The sequence below is a fragment of the Bos indicus x Bos taurus genome, chromosome 7, assembly GCF_003369695.1.
Source record: "Bos indicus x Bos taurus breed Angus x Brahman F1 hybrid chromosome 7, Bos_hybrid_MaternalHap_v2.0, whole genome shotgun sequence".
NCBI classification, from domain to species: Eukaryota; Metazoa; Chordata; class Mammalia; order Artiodactyla; family Bovidae; genus Bos; species Bos indicus x Bos taurus.
Window position 1 is genome coordinate 79,648,579 of NC_040082.1, and position 24,114 is coordinate 79,672,692.

The window sequence follows — 24,114 nt, forward strand, 5'->3', positions numbered from 1 at the left end:
AATACTGGAGTGGGTTACATTTCCTCCAGGGAATCTTCCCAACCCAGGGATAGAACCCGTCTCCTGCATCTCTTGCATTGGCAGGCAGATTCTTTACCCCTGAGCCACCTGAGAGGCCCATTGTTAATTGGAGACCATAGTTTATTCAGATTTCCATTGTTTTTGTCTAATGTCCTTTTTCTAAGATTTCATGCAAGATACCACATTACATTTAGTTGTCATGTCTCCTGTTACTCTTGGTTGTAATGGTTTCTTGGACTTTCCTTTTCTTCAGTGACTTCACTGGGTTATTTTGTTGTTTTTCTTGAGGTAGAACATACCTTGATTTTTTTTTTTTCCCATTGGGCTGGTGCTTTTTTTTTTTTTTTAATCTATTGCCAGTTTTTTCCATGTCTTCCTACAGTACATTTCCCACAAGACCATTCGGATCAAGTAATTCAACCATTCCAATTGCTTTCCCTAGGGCTTGCTCTCCTGAGGATTTTGGTTTTCTCTGAACTGATGCTCTCTGAGCATGTTGTATGTCTGGATTTGCCCTGAACTTTGGAATTGCCTGTACCTTTATCTTGGGATCCATTCCCTATATCCTGGGTTTCATGCTTTCTTCCTTCTTGATTTATTCCCTTGTGTTGGAATAGTATGTTCTCCAGTAGTTTCTTTGGTTAAAAAGAAGATACGGCAGAAAGTATTATGAAAACAGCTCTCACAATGTCCACCTCTTGAGTCAGACTGCTCTGGTCTGGACTGGTTCTTTCTTTGCCTGTTGTACAGAGGATCCTAAAGATTCCCTTTGCTTCTCCCCCTGGCTTCCTATTCTCTATAACCCACATTTTCCTCTTTCTTGATTTATTCCTTCATTTGAGTAGATATACAGTTCTTGAAAATGATGCATAGAAACTTACTTTTGAGACTTTATTTTGCCTTCATCCTTGATAATTTAATTGGTCATATGTTGGAATTCTGAAGACATTGCTTCCTTGTCTTTAACCTTGCAGTGTTGCTGTTGAGAATTCCAAAGCCATTCTGCTTTCAGATCTTTTGTATATGCATTTTCCCTTCACCCCTACCCCTTTCCAGAATGTAAGATATCATTTTTTTCCTTCAGTGTTCTAAATCTCATACAGATTTCTTTAGTATGCATCTGTTTTCATCCTGTGTGAGTGCTTTCAATCTGGAAACACAAAATTCAGTTCTGGGCATTTTCTTGAGTTATTTCACTCATGATTTTCTCCCTTCTATATTCTCTCTTCTCTTTCTGGAAGACTCATTATTTGGATATTGGATGTTCTCAACTGATGATGTTTATTTTCTTATTTTGCATCTGTTATTTTGTTCTACTCTCTGAGTTTACCCTCATTTTCTAATTGGATTTAAGTAGCTGCTGCTTGTTTCACAGATGCAATGCCTTCCTGTATCTCTCTGAGAATATTAGTGATAGTCTTTTAAAGTTTCTTTTTTCCTCCTTGTTTCTGTTTCCTCAAAATTAATTTTCCATTTTTCTCTCTCGTGTATTAGCTGCTTTCCTCAGATACTTGTTAATTTTTGGATGTCTTCTCAAGATTAGCAGTGGGAACTGAAGCTGATTGGAAGCTCTGTCAAACTTAAAAATGTTTTTCCAGGTTTCTTCAGGTATAATTGACAAAAACTGTATGTTACGCACCCAATCTAGCTGGCTATCAGGTCCTGCCTCATATGAAGGCCGCCAGCAGTTGATGGGTAGGGCTGTGTCCCAGTGGGGCTGACTACTTAAGACTGGTGTTGACCTACTCCTGGGTGTGTTAAGCCCCTGGTGTTGGTAGGCTAGAGGGAGGATTCCAAGATGGTGCTTGCCAGCATCAGTGCCCCTGTGGTAGAAATGAGCTCCCCGGAATGGCTACTGCCAGTATCTGTGTTCTCAGGTGGAGTACCAGTTGGTCCTCCAAGATCAGGAGGAGTGTCTAAGCCTCCTTTCAGATCGTTACCTCTGTGCTGGGACTGGAGCATGTGAGGACTTGCATGTGCCCTTTAAAGAGGGTCTGTGTTTCCCACAGCCCTATGGCTCCTATACGCAAGCCCCATTGGCCTTCGTAGCCAGATGTTCTGAGTACCTGTCTTCCCAGTGTCGGACCTCCAGGCTGGGAAGCCTGGCGGGGGCTTGCACCCCTCACTCCTAGGGGAGAACCTCTCCAGTTGTGATGATCCTTCCATTTGTGTTGTTGCCTACTCCAGGAAGCTGGGTCTTGACTGAAGCAACACTGCCCCCTCTACAAGGTCTCATTGTGGGTCTGTCTTTATACTTTTAGCGGTGGAAGGTCTTTTCCACTAGTCTTCAGATCATTCTCATCAATAGTTGCTTGTAAATAGTCTTAGTTTTTTGTGTGTTTGTGGGAGGAGCTGAGCTCAAGTTCTTCCTACTCTGCCATGTTGGCCACACCTATCAAATCTGAAAATCACTGAAGAGTGACCTCATTGGGCTGTTTGTAGGGAATTTCCAATGTTGGTGTTTCTAGAGTTTCCTTTGCTTGGGCTCATCAGATTTCCCAGAGAATATCTTCCACTTTCTTGCCTGGAAGGTAAAGGCATAGCTGCCAGCCTCTATGAGGTTTTAATACTCATCATTCAACATGTGTATGATCACGTGCCCCCAGGCCTCTATTTTTTGATGAAAGTTCCCATGCCCTCAGGTGGGCAAGTCATTGTCCAATGTAAAGACTCTTTTTTTTCTCTCTATCCAGGAAATATCCTCTGGAATTATGCCAATCTGGAAGAGGGGATTGAAGGATTTTCCCACTCAAATTTCACTCAGTCTTCCTTCTAGCCAGCCTGTCTCCCGTTCTAGATGAGGTGTATCTTCTCTGTCCCCTCTCACTGAGCCTTTTGGGTATTGTCCTGTGTAAATCAGGTTGATTTTCTGCTATCTCACCGCTGGCTTAAATTTGGCTTTTTCTTGTTTACCAGAATGGTTGCTTCTCATTCATCTGCTTTCTAGTTTATAAAAATCTTTTTGTTGTTCTCTCTTCTGCTTCTATCTTTATGTTTTTTGTTTTGTTTTGTTTTTTAAGGAGAAATTCCTTTTAGTTTTACTGGGTCTAGAAGCAGTGAAGTTAATAATGTATGTTCAATTCGTTATCTTAACCCAGAAATCCTAACAGTTTTGTTTTTTTAAGTGCAACATAATATTCATAGTGTAAGTACACCAAAATATTTTAATCCATAACGTGACAGAATTCTTTTCTCTGCTCATGGTTACGTGGCAGCTAACCTCCATGGGAGCCCCGATTAATTCTTGCCACCTGAGACTCAAGCCATTATATAGTCCCTCCTACACTGAATAGGCTAACCTTTGTAAGCAGCAGGATATTGCAGAAATGATGGAGTGTAAATTCTTAGGGTAGATGTAGTCTTCACCCTGAGCTCTATTTCAGATTTTTTGCTTTGGAGGAAGCCTCTGTCTCTAGGGAGAGGTCTGAGGGCCAGGAGCTGAGGCCTCCTGCCAACAATTAACATTAACTTTCAAAGCATGTGAGTGAACCACTTTGTCAATGGCTCTTGCAGCCTGGTGGACTCTTGAGATGACTGTAGCCTGGGTATATGTCTTGTCTGCATCTTAAACTGCTCCCAGATTTCAGGACCAACAGAAACTGTATAAGTACTTCTTGCTTTAAGAAGCTAAAATTTGGGGATAACTTGTTACTCGATAATAGATAATTTATATAGTGGGTTTTTTTTTTTTTTGGTCTGCTTGCATTCTTCTGGAAATTCCCTGTTCATACTGTGTCCATTTTTTATAGTGCTATTAAGAAATATTATATATTCTTTACACAAAAATGTACACTAATCCTTTGTTATACATGTTGCAACTATCTTTTCAGTTTATTGAACATTTTTTAACTTAATGGTCTTTGTTTTACATTAATTTAAAATCCTTATTTAGCCTTATATAGTATAATCTTTCCCCCAAAGTCATTGTTTTGGTTTTTGTAATAAGGTTTTGTCTACCTTGAGGTGTTTTACAGTTCTTTTTTTCCACAGAGATTTTTAACTACACGTGGAATTCATTTTAAAAATAAATTTTACTTTTCTTTCAGGTGGAGAGCCAGTTATTCATAAACTTTCATTACACCATTTATTTATACTATTTTTAACATTTACTAAAACTTTAGTAATTATTTATTAAAACTATATAAGCACTCAGCTATTTATTGAATAGCTTTTTTTTTTTTTGTACCCTCATGGCTTTGAAATACCATTGTTGTTTCGTATTATGTTCCTATATTTTAAGGAATCTATTTCTGAGCTATTTGGTTCCCTTCGTCATGTGTCTTAATTTTAGCTCCCCTCCGTCATTTGTCTAATTTTGCTCTGGGATCATACGGGTTTAATACCATGACTTTATAGTATGTTTTGATGTCCTACAAATAACTTATCCTCTCATTCTTTCTTTCCTTTTTTTGTTCAAACCTGCCCTGGCTATTCATTTTTCAAACAAGCTTGTCCCTTTTCTTAGCATGTTGGTTATTTGATTGTATTGGCTCTGTAAATTGTTTTGGTGAAAACTTACCCAAATAAAGCAACAAAATATTGATTCTTCTCATTCAGAAATGTGATACAACTATTTTCAAACTTTCTTTTGTGTCCTTGCATAGCTTTTTAGTTTTCTTCATATAAATCTTGCATGTTTCTTAAATTTATCTTTAGAAATATGTAAGTTTTTAATATTGTTATTCATGAAATTGTTTGGTTTTTCCCTATTAGTTTCGAATTGGTTAATGTTGGTGTGTGTAAGCAAGTTATTGTCTATGAAATCTATTGATTCCTATGTGATGATTTACTCTCTGGCACCTTATGAAACTTTTATTCTAACAAATTTTTAGTTGATTCTGTTTTATGTATGTAGATTGTTTCATCTACAAATAACCTTAGTTTTATATATTCCAATCCAGTGTCTGTACCTGTTTATTTTGCTCTTCTTTTTGTACTGAGTGGGGCCTCCAGCAAAATGTCAAACAATAATCATGAAAGAGTTATTAACACTATTCTTATGCTTCCTCCTGTGATGTTTAATGGGATATTTCCTGTAGGGTTGTGGTACTTCTATCAAATTAAAGCTAGTTTGGGGGTGTTCTTTCTTTTTTTTTTTTTGCTGTTTCAGGTGTACTGATTTATTAATGTTGGTTTAGAATTTACTGGCATACTCATTTATCTTTGTTGTTTTCTAATCTGACAATGTTGAGATATATATCAACAGATTTTCTAATGTTTAACTGTCTTTATATTTCTGGAATAAATCTTGTTTGGTCATGATATGCTAGTCTTAGAATGTTGAATAAATAATATATTTTAGATAGATATTGGTCAGGACTTATAAGTTGGTATTTAAAACAGTTTATCATTAAATATGCTGAAATATTTATCTACCCAATACTAGGTGTTGTATTTTCAGTGCATGGATTTCATACTCTGATTCCAGCAGAATTTTTTTCTCTCTTTCTTCTTTTTCCCCTCTCCTCCCCCACCCTCCCGCCACCCCTGCAGTGGAAGTGCAGAGCCCTAACCACTGGACTACCAGGGAAGTCCATGTTCTTATGTAATGTTTTTGCCTTTATTAACAGATATTAAGTGTACAACTTCTTATATAGTATTTGCCATGTATTTTTATTAACGTTGTGAGGAGATACTATTTAGCTGACCTGTCGGAGCGTAGAGAAGATATGTAAGAACATCAGAATAATACATTGCCATGTTCTCTTACTTTAGTGCTATTCTCTTCTTTCCTTTATAGTGGTTAACCCACAGAACTTGATTAGAAATTTAACTCTTCTAATTATTAGCTAGAATAATAATTACCTCAGCTGGTAAAGAATCCGCCTGCAATGCAGGAGACCCCAGTTCAATTCCTGGCTCAGGAAGATCCCCTGGAGAAGGGATAGTCTACCCACTCCAGTATTCTTGGGCTTCCCTGGTGGCTTAGATGGTAAAGAATCCACCCAGGTCAGGAGACCTGGACTCAACCCCTGGGCTGGGAAGATCCCCTGGAGAAAAGAATGACTACCCACTCCAGTATTCTTACCTGGAGAATGCCATGAACAGAGGAGCCTGGAGGGCTACAGTCCATGGGGTCACAGAGTTGGACACAACTGAGCGACTTTCACTTTCAATTTCATAGTTATTTATCTTCTCTGAGCTTTAATTATGCCATCTGAAATAATTGAAATAACAGTTACAGCTGAGCTTTTAGTTCCTCAAGAACACACCTGAGAACCTGTATATATTTTCAGCAAGGCAAAATTAAATTATATACAGCTATTAGTAGAATACAGCAAAAAAGAAAAAGAAAAAAAGATTCATTTGGACCACTGGTCAGATCTTCTTGGACCCATACATTTCTGACTCTTAAATTCAAAGGTAAATAGGTGAGCTATGTCGCCAGACAAAAATACATATGCCAGGCTACTAGCAGGCTGTTGTGAAAGGATCATATAAAAATCATATTAAAAGTTTCATCAGCAATCTATAGTGCAAGGATTTTATGATTACACAATCCTCATTTACATTATACTCTTGAGGATTACACAATCCTCATTTACATTATACTCTTGAGGATTACACAATCCTCATTTACATTATCAGATCAGATCAGATCAGTCGCTCAGTTGTCTCCGACTCTTTGCAACCCCATGAATCGCAGCACGGCAGGCCTCCCTGTCCATCACCAACTCCCGGAGTTCACTCAGACTCACATCCATCGAGTCAGTGATGCCATCCAGCCATCTCATCCTCTGTCGTCCCCTTCTCCTCTTGCCCCCAATCCCTCCCAGCATCAGAGTCTTTTCCAATGAGTCAACTCTTCGCATCAGGTGGCCAAAGTACTGGAGTTTCAGCTTTAGCATCATTACTTCCAAAGAAATCCCAGGGCTGATCTCCTTCAGAATGGACTGATTGGATCTTCTTGCAGTCCAAGGGACTCTCAAGAGTCTTCTCCAACACCACAGTTCAAAAGCATCAATTCTTCGGCGCTCAGCCTTCTTCACAGTCCAACTCTCACATCCATACATGACCACTGGAAAAACCATAGCCTTGACTAGATGAACCTTTGTTGGCAAAGTAATGTCTCTGCTTTTGAATATGCTATCTAGGTTGGTCATAACTTTCCTTCCAAGGAGTAAGCATCTTTTAATTTCATGGCTGCAGTCACCATCTGCAGTGATTTTGGAGCCCAGAAAAATAAAGTCTGACACTGTTTCCACTGTTTCCCCATCTATTTCCCATGAAGGGATGGGACCAGATGCCATGATCTTCGTTTTCTGAATGTTGAGCTTTAAGCCAACTTTTTCACTCTCCTCTTTCACTTTCATCAAGAGGCTTTTTAGTTCCTCTTCACTTTGTGCCATAGGGGTGGTGTCATCTGCATACCTGAGGTTATTGATATTTCTCCCAGCAATCTTGATTCCAGCTTGTGCTTCTTCCAGTCCAGCGTTTCTCATGATGTACTCTGCATATAAGTTAAATAAACAGGGTGACAATATACAGCCTTGACGTACTCCTTTTCCTATTTGGAACCAGTCTTTACATTATACTCTTCAACCAATCTTGAAATTGTTTCTGGGGGTGGAGTCTGCTGTCATCAGTAGCCATGATTTTAAAATAAAAACAGGAATACTACTTCTTAGTCCTTTAAAGTCCTACTGTACATAACACTTCTTCACACGAAGCTTAAATGAGACATGGGATGTAACAACATCCCACATGTTAACTGCTGTATCCCACTGGTTTTGTACAGAAGAGCATTTAAATGCTTATGTAAAACTTTGAAGAAAAATGTGTCTAGCAATATACCAAGAAGGGGATTTTAAAAAAAAAATTTTTTTTTAAATACTTTCTCTAGAATCTAGGGGGTAAGGCAGGTAAGTACATGGCACAGTGTAATACAGTCACAGAGGCTAAGGGGAACCTACAAGCTGGGCTCTGAACCTGGGCAGCGTGGAGCCCACAGAGCTATTTGTCACATCTAGAGGTGTTGGCCAGTGGAAGAAAAGAGGAGGGCTGGTCTTCACAGGGCCCAGCCTATGGGGTTCTGAGGGGCAGACACAACCTGGAGCTGCCTGAGGTTAAGGTCCACATCAGACAAGTTCTTAAAGCAAAAGGCCTGATTAGTCCTCTTTTCCATGACTAAGGTCTCATCATAAACTTAAGAGGAGTTTCAAGCTGAAAGGCCCCCCTGGCCTCAAGAGCAAACTAGGCGCAGCCATTTACCTGCAGCCCAAGAAGCTCTCTGTGCAACTCACCTTCAAGTTTCTATTCTGCTCCCTGCTCAAACCTAAGAAAGAAACTCGTGGTTTGCAAGGGTATCCTGATAACCACATTGCTCAATTGGAGCACTTTTATCTTTCAGGTACTTTCAGGTAATTAGCTTCTGGCCCGAGGGGCACATTCCAGCCCTTGCCTTTCTTTTCTTTTTTTTTTTCTTTTTCTTCTGTTTTCTCTTATAGTTAAGAAAGTCTATACCGACAGCATTTTAGAACTGGAGCAAGAAGTCGGAATGTTTGTCTCCGTGAGCAGCCGATTTTCGGCCTCTGCATTCTGTGGTTCGACGGCTAACTCAGAACTAGACGCTGAATTCTGTGGTTCGACGGCTAACTCAGAACTAGACGCTGACCCTGGCATCGAAGGGGAAGAGTAAAGTCTTGGTAAAAGTAGTGCAGGGTTCGCTGCAGTTCATGCCAACCGAGAGTTAAAGCGAAAACTCAACCAACCAAAACAAAATCCAGAAGCTCCATGCTTTTCTGTTCCTTGTCTTGCGATCTGTTAAGGGTGGTGTTTTGCAAACTGCAAATCCAGTGCCTGCTCGAGCCTCCAGGGCAGGGAGCGCCTGGGTGCGGCCCTGTCCCCGGCGCGGTGGCGCGCACACCCCTTTTCTGCAGACTCACAGGTTTCCAGGCCCCGCCTCCTCCGGGCCCAGCTGATCTCCGTCGCCCTTCGGGCCTGGAACCCAGGCGCCCGGAGAGAGCCCCAGGCCGCCCCGGGGGCGGCGGGCGGCGGCGGAGCCGGGACCGAGCCGCGCGGTCTCCTGATCCCGCCGGCTCGGGGAAGGGAGGCGGGGCGGCCGGGCCGGGGACGGGGCGGTGGCCACGGCCGTGAGCCCGCCCCTCCTCGCCCTCCGCCGGCCGGCCGGCGCGACCATGGAGGTCTACATCCCGTCCTTTCGCTACGAGGAGAGTGACCTGGAGCGGGGGTACACGGTAGGTCCGGACAGGGCCCCGCGAGCCGGACCTGGGGCTGCCGAGCCCGGGAGGTGCCCCCGGCCGCCGCCGCCCCTGCGCGGGGTTGTGTGTGTGTGGTGGTGGGGCGGGGGGGATTCCTTCGCTCCCCTCCCTCCTCTCCTCCCCTCCCCCGGCCCATTGGGACGGCTGCGCCCGGGCGCGGTTGTCAAGGAAACGGGCGCCCCCTCCCAGGCGCGGCGGCGGCGGCGGCGGGCTCCCGGGGCGCCCCGGTTTGGTCCCTTCCCCCTCCCAGCCCCGCTCCCGGCCTCCGGGCTGCAGCGCCGGGAGTCGAGTCCTCGGACGCGGCGCTTGCCGTTCTCCCCGCCGCCCGCCCCCTGGAGCCCGGGATGGGCTACACTGGTTCTGCCTCAGCTGCCCGCTCCGTCCAGACAAGTGGCTTTTGCGACGGGCTGATGCTGTTGGTTTCCAAGTTCGGTAGGAATTCATTCAGATGAAAAACATGCTCATTAAGAAAAATAATCATCTGTAGAATTTATTCGCCCAAGTGAACACATGTGTTGCTTTTAGATGAATTCCAAAGTTTTGTTTGTTTGCTGTTTCTAGTTCTGCAGTGCCTTGAAATGGCAAAGTCAGGTATTCACTGAGCACCTGTTCTATACCTAGGGGGACTGCGGTCTCAGGAATGAGAAACAGGGTCCCCGCTTTCACTAGTGGAGGAGTGGCGGGGAGGAGTGGCGGGGAGGGCAGGGACCGTGCCTGGAGCCTCTGGGTGATAAGTTTAGTATGGGGACAGTTGACTTCCCAGTGAACTTAGACATCTTCATCTAGACAGTCATTGCTAGAGGGGGAAATGCCTCATCCTGGAGTTGACCTTGGTAAATTTTATTTCCATTTAGAGAGTTGGTAGGCTTTGGAAGGACTTGCGTAGGGCACTATGAAGGATTTTTATTTTATTCACTTCTAATTCACTCGCTAAACTCCAGTGCATTAATTTGGCAGAGCAGTATTTTAATCTCAGTCTTTAAAGATTGTTGGGTTTTGGTCATAGCTTATTTGGACCCTTGTTTTTTCATAAGGAGGATTAATTCACCTTCTCAAAGGAGTTTTTAGAATTAAGAGTAGTGATTGCAAAAAGAAAATTCAAGAAGTATGTGGGTTTCTAGAATTAGTAGACTGCTGGGTCCATGTACCCCCAAAACAAGTTCTCAAAGTCCCTTCCTCTGGTGTGGGGACGGGGAGACTTCAACCAAGGGAGAGCTGAGCTCCGGGGCCCTTATCTATATAAACGAATTATGAATTTGATTAAAATTATACCATGTCTTATTTTTAAAGGGAGGGGGGATGAATTTGAATGTGAACCTATTTAGGCTTTTTCCTTCCGCCTAAACCCCTGGTCATCTTTCATTCTTTCAGGTGTCTCCCCTGTCCCACCAGCCCCCGTCAGCATCAATAGTCATGGGAGGCCTTCCATCTTTAGGGCGTTCTTTAAGGATTTGGAGATAAAAAGGCTGCTTGTCACAGCCCTTGGTCTCAGTAGTCCAAGCTAAAAGTTAATTGCCTTCTCAAATAAGCACTTAAGTGAATCAGAATGATTGATTTTCTTCCATTAGAGGATCTGTGTTTTTTACTGGTGTTATGGCCAGCCATGTGCCAGACTCTAGGTTGTGGATTAAACTGATTTGGAAGGCACCTTTGTCTTGGTAAACTTGGTAGTTAGAAGATTACTTCTGCGAGGAGAGCTTGTGTGCTTTTTAAAAGTGTATTTAAAAAAAAAAACAATGACTTCCCTGGTGGCTCAGACGGTAAAGCATCTGCCTGCAATGCTGGAGACCCGGGTTCAGTCCCTGGGTGGAGAAGATCTCCTGGAGAAGGCAATGGCAAACCACTCCAGTATTCTTGCCTGGAAAATCCCACGGATGGAGGAATCTGCTGGCTACAGTCCATGGGGTCGCAAAGAGTCGGATGGGATTGAGCCACTTCACTTTCAAAAAAACAATCCTAATGTATTTAGGTTGGTAGCAGTTTGTTACTTCTGCAAGTGATTTTTTTTCCTTTGTGAGTTTGTGAAGCAGATACTTTGTATCCTTGGCATAATAGTTTTGTAATTGTTTAGCAGTTTATTCATTCAGCAGGTATTAACTGAAGTGCCTGCTGTGCCTCTCTGTTCTGGATGCTAGGAAGTTAGCAGCTTCTTACAAAAACCCAGAATTTAAAAGTTTAATCTCAGTTCTAATCTCAGTTTCCTAGGTAAAGTCATGTATGTGCATGCATGCTAGGTCACTTCAGTTGTGTCCAATTCCTTGGTAAAATCATGTATGTGCATGCGTGTTAGGTCGCTTCAGTCATGTCCAATACAGACCCCATGGACTGTAACCCTCCAGGCTCCTCTATCCATGGGATTCTCCAGACAAGAATACTGAAGTGGGTTTGCATGTCTTCCCAACCCAGGGATTGAACCAGACTCTCTTAAGTCTCCTACATTGGCAGGCAGGCTCTTTACCACTAGCACCACCTGGGAAGTCTCCAAATAACGTATATTTTACTGTAAAAGGTACATTTTTACTTTAGTGACTGTGCTTTAAACTTAAGAAATATTAATTTGCAATCTAACAAGTTCAGTGATAGGACATTTTAAGTAGAGGATGATTTTCTGTCCTTGCTTCTTGTCCCATGCCCTCAGAGATAAGGCATAGGGATAGTTTCTTAGAGACTTTCCCCCTATGCTATGAAAACATGTTTTTTTCTTTTTTAGAATAAATAGCAAGATTTCATTATAGCTGTCATTGTATAACTTATAGATATCTTTCGGTGCTAATATGGACAGGATTGTATCTTTCTTAGTGATAGCAAAGGGATATTTCACGGAAGGAATGTACCATAATTTGTTTACACAGATCTCTGCTGATGGCCGTTGACATTTGCTTCTAATTTTTTAGCAACTATGTCAAATATGTTGAAATAAGACATCCCCTATACATGCCTTTTTATGCAAACTACTGGGATTTCTGTAGAACCATAAATAGAAGGGGTACCTCTGGCCCTCTAAGTTTTTATCAGTATTGCTCAAGCTCTGTTATTCAAAAAACATATGCAAAGTTATGCTCTGTGTACAAAGTAATTTACCTTTATAGAGTGAATGTGTGCCTTTTGATTATTTAAATATTTACTGTGGGCCTGCCCTGTGTTCATTAGGTGGGGAACTGAATGGTGGAAGGATCTTGTTCCTTCCTTGGGGACTCTCAGCCCATCCTGCAGGGGCCAGGTGGGGAAGAGTTAGGGTGCTAATGTCAGCTAGAGTCTTGAGGAAGGGAAGGAACTGGGCAGTTCTGCTCTGCCTTAGGGTGGTGTGCTGGGGTGGGGGAAGGGTGCTCAGGAATGCTGACTTTTGAAATCTGATGAGGTTTTTGCTGGGATTGTGAATTCTAAAAAGAGGAAGTACGGGGCAAAATTTCTTCACCCAGTGAGGGGGGAAAAGGCATTTTAAACTCCCAGATTCACCAAAAAAAAATAGACAAAAGCAACAACAAAAAGGACACTTCTACATCATTGTAGTTTACAAAGAAGCAGCAAAGGATATTGTAACAAAGTGCAGGTCAACTCTTCCCATCCCAGGCCCACCCTCCACTGTGTGTTTATTTAATATCTGTTCCCGTTCTAGGCTGTAAGCTTCTTGAGGCTAGGAGAGTGTCAGTCTCCTATGCTTATCCACGTTGTCCCAGGCTCATGCATATTGTCCAGGGTTTATCCATAGTGAAAATTCACTATAAATAGTGAATGATTGAGTCTTCTGATAGAACAAAGTCAGTCACTGGAGAGGAGTCACTGGGCTTCAGTGATCCTGAGGTGTGAAACAGCTTCTCGAGTTGGACCGGGCTGGTGCCGAGTGATTCCTGATGGAGAGAGGTGTGGAGGAGAGACCAGCTCGCTAGCTTTGAGAACCATAAAGGGGTCTGGACTTCAGCGTCAGACCGTGGGATGTCGCTGGAGTTTTAAGGAAGGAAGTAACATGACTAGCTTTGCATTTAGAAGGATGACCCTGGAGCATTAATCATGGAGGAGATGCTTGCAAAATGACCAAAAAGAAGAGGATGAGGGCTGAGCTAAGGCAACTGGGCAGGGAAGGGGGCAGGCCTTACAGGAATCCCCAGGGTCTGGTGACTAGATTTGAGGCAGCAGGGTGACTCCCGCGAACAGGGGTGCCAGTGACCAGAAAAGAATGGCACGCAGTCAGTTTCATCTGGGGGCCTGTTGGGCCTTTTTGTGGCAGATCAAGCTATTTTGTTCTGGAATTCAGGATACATAGATCAAGGCTAGAAATATGGCTCCAGGGGGTCTTTTAGCATCAAAGATGGAAAAAACCATATAAGTTGATGCTCTTCCCAGGAAACGCATGTTAAAGTGAGGAAGGAGGCAGGACTGAAGGTAAAGCCCTTCTCAACACAGCAGCCAAAGCAACAAGGAAACCCAGGGGTGTGAGGGGTGTGAGGTAGGAAGAGAAAGGGGTGTGAGACAGGAAAAGAAAGAAGAGTAGATGCTTTACAAGGAGCACAGTGCTGGATGTGACTCTCTGGCCTTTCCTGGAGAGGATGGAGCACAGTCCACTGGACATGAGAATAAGCAGGTCCTGGGTGCCCATCCTATAGGCTAATATTGATATTTTCCATTTTCAGATACATGGTTGGTAAAAACAAAATGGGCTTCCCTCATAGCTCAGTTGGTAAAGAATCTGCCTGCATTGTAGGAGACCTGGGTTCAATTCCTGGGTTGGGAAGATCCCCTAGAGAAGGAAATTGCAACCCACTCCAGTATTCTTGCCTGGAGAAGCCCATGGACAGAGGAGCCTGGCGGGCTATAGTTCATGGGGTTGCAAGAGTCGGACACGACTTAGCGACTAAAGAGAGAGACAGAAGAACAAAAGAAAACTAGAAAGACTGTTCAGGGAACAACATAAAAGTCTGAATGTATTAGATTTCATTTTCCATAGCTGTAAAAATCAAGGCATTGAATTAAATAGATTTTCAAGTCCATTTTAATTATATGTGTGTGATTGAGTGTGTTGTGCTTATACAAATATGTCTTTTTCTTGATATCTCAACTCTTTCACTGCTTTACTTTCTATCATGTTTCTTAGTGCATAAGGCACCTCCATATATACATGGTCATAATATTGAGATCTATGTAGGGATAGTTACTTTAATATTTTCTGGGTTAAAATACACAAATTGAACAATATAATGAACCACCATTTGCTCATTACTCACCTTCAATATTTTACAATACTTATTTCATTCACCACCTTTCATTCTTCCATTTAAAACAATTCTGCAGTATTTTAAAGCAAATCCAAAGTAAAATCTCACCTGTAAATATTTTACTGTGAATATCTGTCAGCTAGACTTGAAAGAAACATAACCAAAAGGTAAATGTTACTGCAAGGTTAGCAAAACCTTAATATCATCCCAACTCTTAGTTGTTTTTGTTGTTTTTAATATAACCCCAGTGCAGATATTGCCTGAGAATTTACAGTGATTGTTGGCAAGTATTATTACTGCCATTTTATATTTGTGAGAATGAGATGGAGGGATTGAGTAAGGGGGCCCAGCCACTTCCTTTCTCTGTTTCCCTTCATCCTCAGAGAAGCTTCTACCTAGTGACAAAATGGTAACATGTTTCAGATTAAAAAAAAAAAAAAAAAAACCACTGTATTCTACAACATCCGGAGGAAGAGAGGATGCTTCTTCAGAGCAAGGGCACTTTTCTTCCTTTGCATCTCATTATCCCTAGTTGGTTCCTCAACCGATGCCGTTGCCAGGGGGATTCTGTGTGCTGATTGGCTGTCTTCACTATGCTTATTACAGTCACCATGGCAAGGATAAGTTAACCAGATGGAGTGAAAATAGTTAGGGGGCATCTCTGGAGCTAGGAATGAGGTCAGTTCATTCCGGCCACCTAACCCTGTAGACACCGCAGTGGGAGAAGCTCAGAAGGATGGTGAAGCCACAGTGCCCACAACAGTATCTTCCAGTCACCCTTTCTTTATAAGCATCTTTGATGCTGAAGGCCTCCATGTAACAAGGGCATAGCTGGCACAGTGCCTCACACATGGTAAACTCCTAGCATAAGCAAACATTAAACGCATGTTGAATGATTAAGTCAACCGTGTGTATGTTCCTTACTCTGAAAGACAAGACATGCAGTTTGAAAATATTCTTGACCATTAACAGAATGCTACATTCACTTGGAAATTCAAAATTTTACAAGACGATTGAATTTTGCAAGGGATGGTGCTTAGAAATTGATCGATTCTTTTCAAATAAGATTTTGATTTTGAAATAATTTTAGATTTGCAGAAAAGTTGCAAAATTAGTACCAACAGTTCCATATACCGCTCACCTAGCTTCCTTTTTAACATCGTCCATTGCCATGGTAATGTCAAACCGAGGAAACTAGCATCAGTACCTTGCTAGCTAACTAAGCTCCAGACGTTTTTGGATTTCACCAATTTTTCCACTCACGTCCTTTTTCTGTCCCAGGATCTCATCCAGGATACCACAATGCTTTGAAATGATGCTGTGTTTGTAGTCCCAAGTTGTAGCACCCTGTCTCTAAAAATGAGGCAGGCGTGTTATTAGATATGAACCTGTATGGATTAAATCAAATTTTGACTATTCCAGATGCTTCCTTGGAAATTTTTGCCATTTGGCAAAGCCCTGTTGATAATCTTCCACCCGTGTGTGACAGAAGCTGACACAGCATCGCAATGACAAGCACAGGCCATGGAGAGACTCAGGCTTGTGCCTCAAATCTTGCTCTCCCGGCATTTAGCCCAAAGCCAGGCTTTGAGCAGGCTTCTTAATCTCCCTGTGCCTTATTTTCCTCATTTGTAAAAGAAAATACTATGGGTTTCTTTGGTGGGTCAGTGATGAAGAATCCGTCTGCCAAGGCAGGAGCCGTAGGTTCCATCCCTGGGTCGGAAAGATCTCCGGGAGAAGGGAATGGCAACCACTCCAGTTCTCTTGCCTGGAGAATCCCAGGGACAGAGGAGCCTGGTGGGCTGACGTCTGTGGGGTTGCACAGAGTCTGACAAGACTGAAGTGACTTAGCAGCAGTAGCAGCAGCATTATGCCTAAAAAAAACAATTTATACACCTTCACTAAAAAAATACCTTACCGCTAAAAATGCTCACTTTCGTCAGAGCCTTCAGTGAATGATAATCTTTATGCTGGTCGTGGGTCTTGCCTTGATGTTGGTGTCTGCTGACTGATTGGAGTGATGGTTGTTGAAGGTTGGGGTGCTTTGGCTATTTCTTAAAATAAGACAGCAGTGAAGTTTGCTGCATTGATGAACTCTTCCTTTCATGAATGATTTCTCTCCAGCAGGCAATGCTGTTTGATAGCATTTTACCCACAGAACTTATTTCAAAATTGGAGTCAGTCCTCTCTCACCCTATTGCTGCTTTATCAACTCAGTTTATGTCATTTTCAAAATCCGTTGCTATCATTTCAACAATCTTCACAGCATCTTCACTGAGAGTAGATTCCATCTCAAGAAACCACTTCTGTTGCTCATAAGAAGCAACTCCTCATCCCGTTTATATCTTATCATGAGGTTACAGCAGTTCAGTCACTTCTTCAGGCTCCACTTCTCGTTTTCCAGCTGTTTCCAGTACATCCACAGTGACCTCCTCCACTGGAGGCGTGGACATCTCAAAGTCATCCATGAAGGGTTGGAATCGCCTTCTTCCAGACATCTGCTTATGTTGATGTTTTGACTTCTTACCATTAATCATGAATGTCCTTAATGGCATGTAGAATGATGAATCCTTTCCAGAGGTTTTCCGTTTACTTTGCCTAGCCAGATCTATCAGAGGAATCACTGTCTATGGCCGCTATAGTCTTACAAAATATGTTTCTTAAGAAATAAGACTTGAAGGTTGAAACTGCTCCTTAATCCATGGCACAGGCTGTAGATAGATGTTATATTAGCAGGCAGGAAAACAGTATGAATCTCTTTGTCTCCATCAGAGCTTTCGGGTGACCAGGTGCATTGTCAATGAGCAGTCATATTTTGAAAGGAATCTTTTTTTTTCTGGGCAGTAGGCCTCAACAGTGGGCTTAAAATATTTGATAAGCCATGTTGTCAACAGACTGTCACCTCGGCTTTGCTGTTCCATTTAGAGAGCACAGGCAGAGTAGATTAAGCATAAATCTTGAGGACTCTAGGATTTTCATAATAGTGAAGGAGCATTGACTTGTCTTCAATCACCATTTGCATTAGCCCCTAACAAGAGGTTCACCCTCTCCTTTGAGCTTTGCAGCCAGGCCTTGGCTTCTCCTCTCTACCTATGGAAAGCCCTAGATGACATCCTTTTCCAATAAAAGGCTGTTTCACCTGCACTCAAAGTCTGCTGTGTACTGCCAGCACCTTCATTCATTATCTTAACTGGATGTTCTGGATAACTTGCCGCAGGTTCTACATCAGCACTTACTGTTTCACCTTGCACTCTGATGTTATGGAGACAACTTCTTTCCTTCAGCCTCATGAACCAAACGCTGCTAGTTTCAAAATTCTCTTCTGCAACTTCCTCACCTCCCTCTGCCTTCACAGAACTGAAGAGAGTTGGGGCCTTGCTTGAATTAGGCTTTGGCTTAAGAGGATGTTGTGGCTGGTGTGATAGTCTATCCAGACCATTACACCTTTCTCTGTGTCAGCAGTAAAATTGTTTACCGTTTTTAATCATTTGTATGTTCACTGGAGTAGCACTTTTAATCTCCTTCAAGAACTTGTCCTTTGCATTCACAAGTTTGGTTCGCTATTTGATGTAAGAGGTCTAGTTTTTAGTTTATCTTGGCTTTCAGCATACTTTCCTCACAAAGCTTTCATCATTTCTAGCTTTTGGTTTAAAGTGACAGGTGTGTGACTCTTCCTTCCACTTGTTCACTGAGAGGCTATTGTAGGATTTTTAATGAGCCTGATTCCGGGTTATGTCTATTGTGTGTATTGCTGTGTCTCAGGGACTAGGGAGGCCCAAGGCCAGGGAGAGAGATGGTGAATGGTCAGTTTGTGGAGCAGTCAAACTTCACATTTATCCATTAAGTGTGCTGTCTTATCTGGGCACAGTTTGTGGTGCCCCCAAACAATTGCAGGAGTAGCATCAAAGATCAGGGATCACAGATCACTGTAATAAAAATAATAGTAGTGAAAATGTTTGAAATATTGCACAAATTACCAAAATGTGGCACAGACACGAAGTGAACAAATGCTGTTGGAAAAATGATGCTAATAGACCTGTTTCATGTAGGGTTGCCACAAACCTTCAGTTTTTTAAAAATGCAATTTATGCAAAGCCCAATAAAGCAAAGTGCAATAAAATGAGGTCTGTCTGTACCTACTTTTTAGGATGGTTTAAGGATGGGGAGAGAATCTTTACAAAGTGCAAGGAATGCTGTCTCTAGCTATGTTCATGATTTATTCATATTATTTCAAGTATGAACTGCCTTGATGTTTACTTTTTTTTTAAGTTTTTTAATGTGAATTAATAATGTAAACCAAAGTCCAGAATAAATATTTGTGCTGTATAAGACAAACTTCTTGTAGATACTTTGAAGTACTACAGAAGGAACAGTTACATTTAACCAATTCATATTCTTATTACAGCTTTTGACTATGTTCAATTCAGATTTAGTTTTCTAGCCTTATTTACTACATTTTTTTTTTTTTTCCGTCAAGATCCTAGCGACTAATATCTTTACATAAATGTTAGAATGTCTTCTGGAGGGCGTGGGGATACACATTTCCCATCTTCTCCATTCTCTTCCATTCCCCACTGCATTTCTCCAAAACAAGTGAGTCATCAGGCACATACCTTGTATTCTTACGATGGTTTTGCAAGTACTCATTCAGATTTTTAATGCGATTTCCTGCTATTTTGTTTCATATGTGTCTGTTCTAATTTTCAATTGTTGTGTGTCTTTGTTAACTTCCTTGCTTTCTAGTATAACAAGATGTTCCCAGTAAATCTTTTACCTTTCCAGACCCAGATTTGTAATTAGCTTTTTCTCTAAAGGTCCCTGGTTCCCTTTAGTGGGAAATGATTCAGGGACCATGATCTGGACACGAGATACATAGAGTCAGCTTTCTGGGTCTCTGTGGGCTTTGCACCCTTTGAATCCGGATGCCAAATGGGCCAATGTGGAGAGCTGATTGTGTTCTCTGTACTGCGCCCTTGTATGTGAAGGACTTGAGCATACACAGAGTGTGAGGTTGGCTGGGGCTCCTGGAACTCATCCCCCAGGGCTTCCAAGGGCTGACTGGGTTTATGGAGATTTCTAGACCTTTTTCTGTGGTCTAGGAAGGAATTTATCTTATTAGTCTCTTGTGTCTTCAACTGTGTCTTCTTTTTCTCACACCAAAAATCTCAGTACAGTTGTCCCTTGTTATCTGTGACCCGTTGGTTCCGGGATCCTGTCTGCATACTCAGATTCGAGGATGTTAAAGCCCTGTGGTCAGCCTCTGATAACACCAACTAGCTACCCATTCTCATTTTATTTTATACTCTTGATAAGTGTTAAAGTGTTAGTCGCTCAGTCATGTCTAACTCTTCGCAACCCAAGAATGTAGCTCACAAGGCTCTTCTGTCTATGGAATTCTCCAGGCAAGAATACAGGAATGGGTAGCCATTCCCTTCTCCAGAGGACCTTCCCCACCCAAGGATCAAACCCAGCTCCCGTGCATTGCAGGCAGATCCTTTACTGTCTGAGCCACCAGGGATGTTTAAAAATTAATTTTGTTTTGAACTTGTGTAAAGTATCTGCTGCATTGGGTGTATCTGCAGAAATCTAACTTCTGTTTGTGTCCTCTTCCCCCTAAGAGGGTGCCATCGATGTCCATTAAGAAAAAAGTTATTGTTTATCCTTATATTTTGAATAAATATGCACAAATACAAATATACTTGTTCCCCTACTCTTTTTCTTAAACAGTAGGACACTAAGACATCGTCTTCCTCCTGCTTTTTTTTTTTTTTAATGTAATAGTATATCCTGGAGATGACCCCGCAGACATATGCAAAGATACTGTGTTCTTTTCTATAGCTCTTTGCTTTCTGTTGTTGGCTGTATCACTACCCTTGTCCATATTCTTTTTGTGTGTTTGTCAGTGTCTGTTTAGATTCCTAGCAGTGGGTTATGAGATCAAAAGGCAAATGGGTATGTAATTTTGCCAGGTATTGTCAAATTCCCTTCCTGGGATTGTGCGACTCTGCACTCCCATAGCAGTTTATGAGAGTGCTGGTTTCCTCACAGGCTTGCCAACTGAGAATGTTGTCAGACTTTGGGATTTTTGCCAATCTGATAGGCGCACAGTATCTCCGTGTAGTTTGCTGGCTGAATTCTGATGACTAGATGGGGCGTATTTGAAACAGTCTTGCGTCCCCTTCTTGTTGCCGCCTCCCCCCCACTCCCCCCCCAACCCCTCACTTAAGGGAGTAGTGTGGGTATTTGAAATACACGGTTGTCCTCTTGTTGATTTTTATTTAAAACACAGATTACCCCAGGTTTTCACCTTATAATTTTTATTCTAAGGTAGAACCAATATGTGGGTTGAGTCTCCCCATCTGCTTTTTCTTAGTTCTTCAAATTTAGATAAATTTAGGAATTTAGAAGTTGTTTTAGAAACTGTGAGCTTCTCTTTCTTCTATACCTTTCCTGTTCTCTCTACCTTGCTCCTCCTCCTAAGTCACTTGAGTCGTGTGACCCCATAGACGGCAGCCCACCAGGCTCCCCCGTCCCTGGGATTCTCCAGGCAAGAACACTGGAGTGGGTTGCCATTTCCTTCTCCAATTCAGGAAAGTGAAAAGTGAAAGTGAAGTCGCTCAGTGGTGACTCTTAGTAACCTGCATGGACTGCAGCCCACCAGGCTCCTCCATCCATGGGATTTTCCAGGCAAGAGTACTGGAGTGGGGTGCCATTGCCTTCTCCGCTCTACCTTGCTAGTGGAACTTATTTCAGATTACACAAGCCGACCCCCATACCCCCATGGTGTTACACAAGCCCAGTAGAGCAGACATTCGTTCTTGTGGTTCTTATATGCCTCTCCTGTCTCAGGCAATGCACTAGCATTGGGGGTGCAGGGTAGCTGACTTCAGGCTTGTCCTGGAAGGATGATGGAAGGTTTGCCAGTTTGAGAAGGGGAGGAAGATCATTTCAGGTCCAAGAAAGGGCCTGGGGAAGGATGAAAAGTGTGAGTGGTTGTAAGGAGGGTAGGTGGTGGGGGCGGGACTGGAGTTTGAAGGGTGGGTTGAGTGGTTTAGCGTCACTGTAGATGCCCAGATAAAATGTTGTCCTGGAAGCACTACAAGTAATGAGAGTCTTTGTTTGCTTTTAAGAGGAGAGAAATATCAGAGGCACAAATAACCAAAAACATATGATAAGATAGTCTCACTGGTAATTAAAGAAGGGCAGAGTTGAAAATGAGTTTGTTTTTTTTTTTTTTTTGTAATTTCAATAGGCAAAGTGAAAAAGGTTGATAAAAACCAGTACTGATGGAAATAGGGGTGAGGGGAGACAGGTTCTTTACTGTCTGTTGGACAGACCTCTCTGAAGGGGCAAAAAAGATGAAGATATTTGTGTCCCATGTAAATGCTCACTGAAGGGCAACCTCAGCAGAGGAGGATTTTAGTAGTCACATGGATAGGAGGACCTGTTCTGTGGGTGCAAGTCAGCTTCTTTCCCCAGCCACCCCTCTCTCTCATCCCTAAGGAGCTTATGAACAAGTAGCCATGGTGGCAGGGATGGAGGTTATGCATCACCTTCCATTCACCAAGGCCAGCCTGGCTACAGCCACTGATAAGTGCTAACCTGTCATTGCTTTGCCCTGTTGGAGAGGTCTGGCCACATGTCCTTCTTCACATGTCCTTGTCATCATTTTCCAGTCGTGTTCTTTCCAGTTCTCTGATCATCCAGCCAGATCATTGCTTACAGCCTATGAATCGGTACATGGTAGCATGGAAGGTAACATCTGGTTATTTCTCCTTCCTAGCTAAGTGAACCACCAAGTACATCGCTCATAGTTCTACTTAATGAATAATTAAAATTATTCTAATTCTTAGGATAGATTTCCCTTCACCGGCGTTGTCCCTGGATGTCCCTGAAAGGGGCTATATTGTTGCAGGTGTCCACTTTCAGGTAATGCCTGCGTTTGGTGCAGGACCATCTGTCATCATCATCATCCTTTAGTCACTAAGTCGTGTCTGGCTCTTTGCAACCCTATGGGCTGCAGCATGCCAGGCTTCTCTTTCTTTCCCAAAGTTTGCTCAGACTCATGTCCATTGAGTCTGTGATGCCATCCTACCATCTCCTCCTCTGTCACCCCCTTCTCCTCCTGCCTTCAATTTTTCCCAGCATCAGGGTCTTTTCCAATGAATCACTCTTTGAATCATGGGGCCAATGTATTGGAGCTTCAGCCATCTGTAGACCAGGCTCGAGTCTTATTCTATCACTTGATCATGAGGAATTCCCCCAAGAGGCCATAGGTTAGGCTAGGAGACAGAATGTAGTATTGCTGGAGTGGGAACCTTGGGCCATTTGGGCCACTTCTACAAGTAACTTGATTGGACCGTCACAGCCTTCTTGGGCCCCATCACATCTGTACCACTTTCATTTGATGATGGAGAGTTGCTGTGTGTGCCCAGCGTTATAGCCTGGTGAGTCTCAGGTAACACCCAGTTCATGAGGAACAGCTCAGGGTGCTTGGTAACTTAGTCCATGACTAAGTGTGCAAGCTCTGCTCAGGCTCAGTAGCAGGTAAAGAGCTGTTTCCCAAAGGAAGAGTTGGTATCCACAGAGGGTGGCAGGGCTTTGCTCTAGAATCCTACAGGCCTGTGCTGTGATGAGCCTACAGTTCAGTTCAGTTCAGTCGCTCAGTCATGTCCGACTCTTTGCGACCCCATGAATCGCAGCATGCCAGGCCTCCCTTTCCATCACCATCCCCCAGAGTTCACTCAGACTCACATCCTACAAGGTCCTGCCAAAGGCTCCAAACATCGTCCCCATGTGCTCCTGCCCTTCTGGCACCACTGGATATGCTGGATCATCATGGAAGTGGCAAAGCAGGTTGAACAGCAGCAGGACCGATTGCAGAGCCTCCCCTTGTTGTGGCGTCCACTCAAAACTAGCAGCTTTTTAGACCATTGGTAAAGGGACCGGGATATACTGTGTCCAAAATCCAAAGAGGCCCGTCACATTATGGAGGGCAACTTGCTTTATTCAATCTACCAGTTTAAATATTAATCTCATCCCAAAACACTTTCATAGAAACACCTAGAGTAATATTTAACTGAATACCTGGGCACCTCATGCTGAAATTAACCATCACATTTCCTTCTAAAAGTAAAATCAGACACTTTATCCGTATATAAACATGGTGATGTTGTTCTCCCTTTTGTTCTTGTTCAGATGAAAGTAACATGAGAGGATGAGCTCTTATATTTGATTATCTGACATTTATTTTAAACTATGATTTAGTCCTTCCTGCAGTTGGAAAGTTTGCTCTTCAAATACATACTATGGAAAGTTTGTACCTCCATTCTTGAAAAGTGATCATAGTGCAGGGAATAAAAGTTTATAGAGATGGTCTGTTTTCCTTGTTTATTGTTAGTGAACAATTAGATCTCATTGTCAGTAAAAATTGATGGCTGCAGCTTCCAAACTATTGAGCTTGTGCTAATAAATGCAACAGTTGTCCATAATTTGGTGGTAAATGACCTTTAAATGTAGATGTTTACAGAGACTGTCCTTGGGGAACAATTTAACTTCCAAATGACACCCATGAGTACTTGTTATCATTTAAATATGCTTCCTTTTGTCAATAGCAGAATAACAAATACTGGTTAGATTTCTAATGTTGATTCAGATACCAG

At 42.6% G+C, this 24,114-nt stretch overlaps 1 protein-coding gene across 1 annotated transcript in view; it reads left to right on the forward strand.

Moving 5' to 3' along the window:
- The first annotated feature begins 8,508 nt into the window (after positions 1-8,508).
- Positions 8,509-24,114, forward strand: part of SNX24 (sorting nexin 24) — a 172,049-nt gene continuing 156,443 nt past the window's right edge. Inside the window, exon 1 of the mRNA XM_027546974.1 lies at positions 8,509-9,218. Within this exon, the coding sequence (XP_027402775.1) occupies positions 9,159-9,218 (60 nt within the window). The 5' untranslated portion in view covers positions 8,509-9,158. The remainder of the gene's footprint in view (positions 9,219-24,114) is intronic.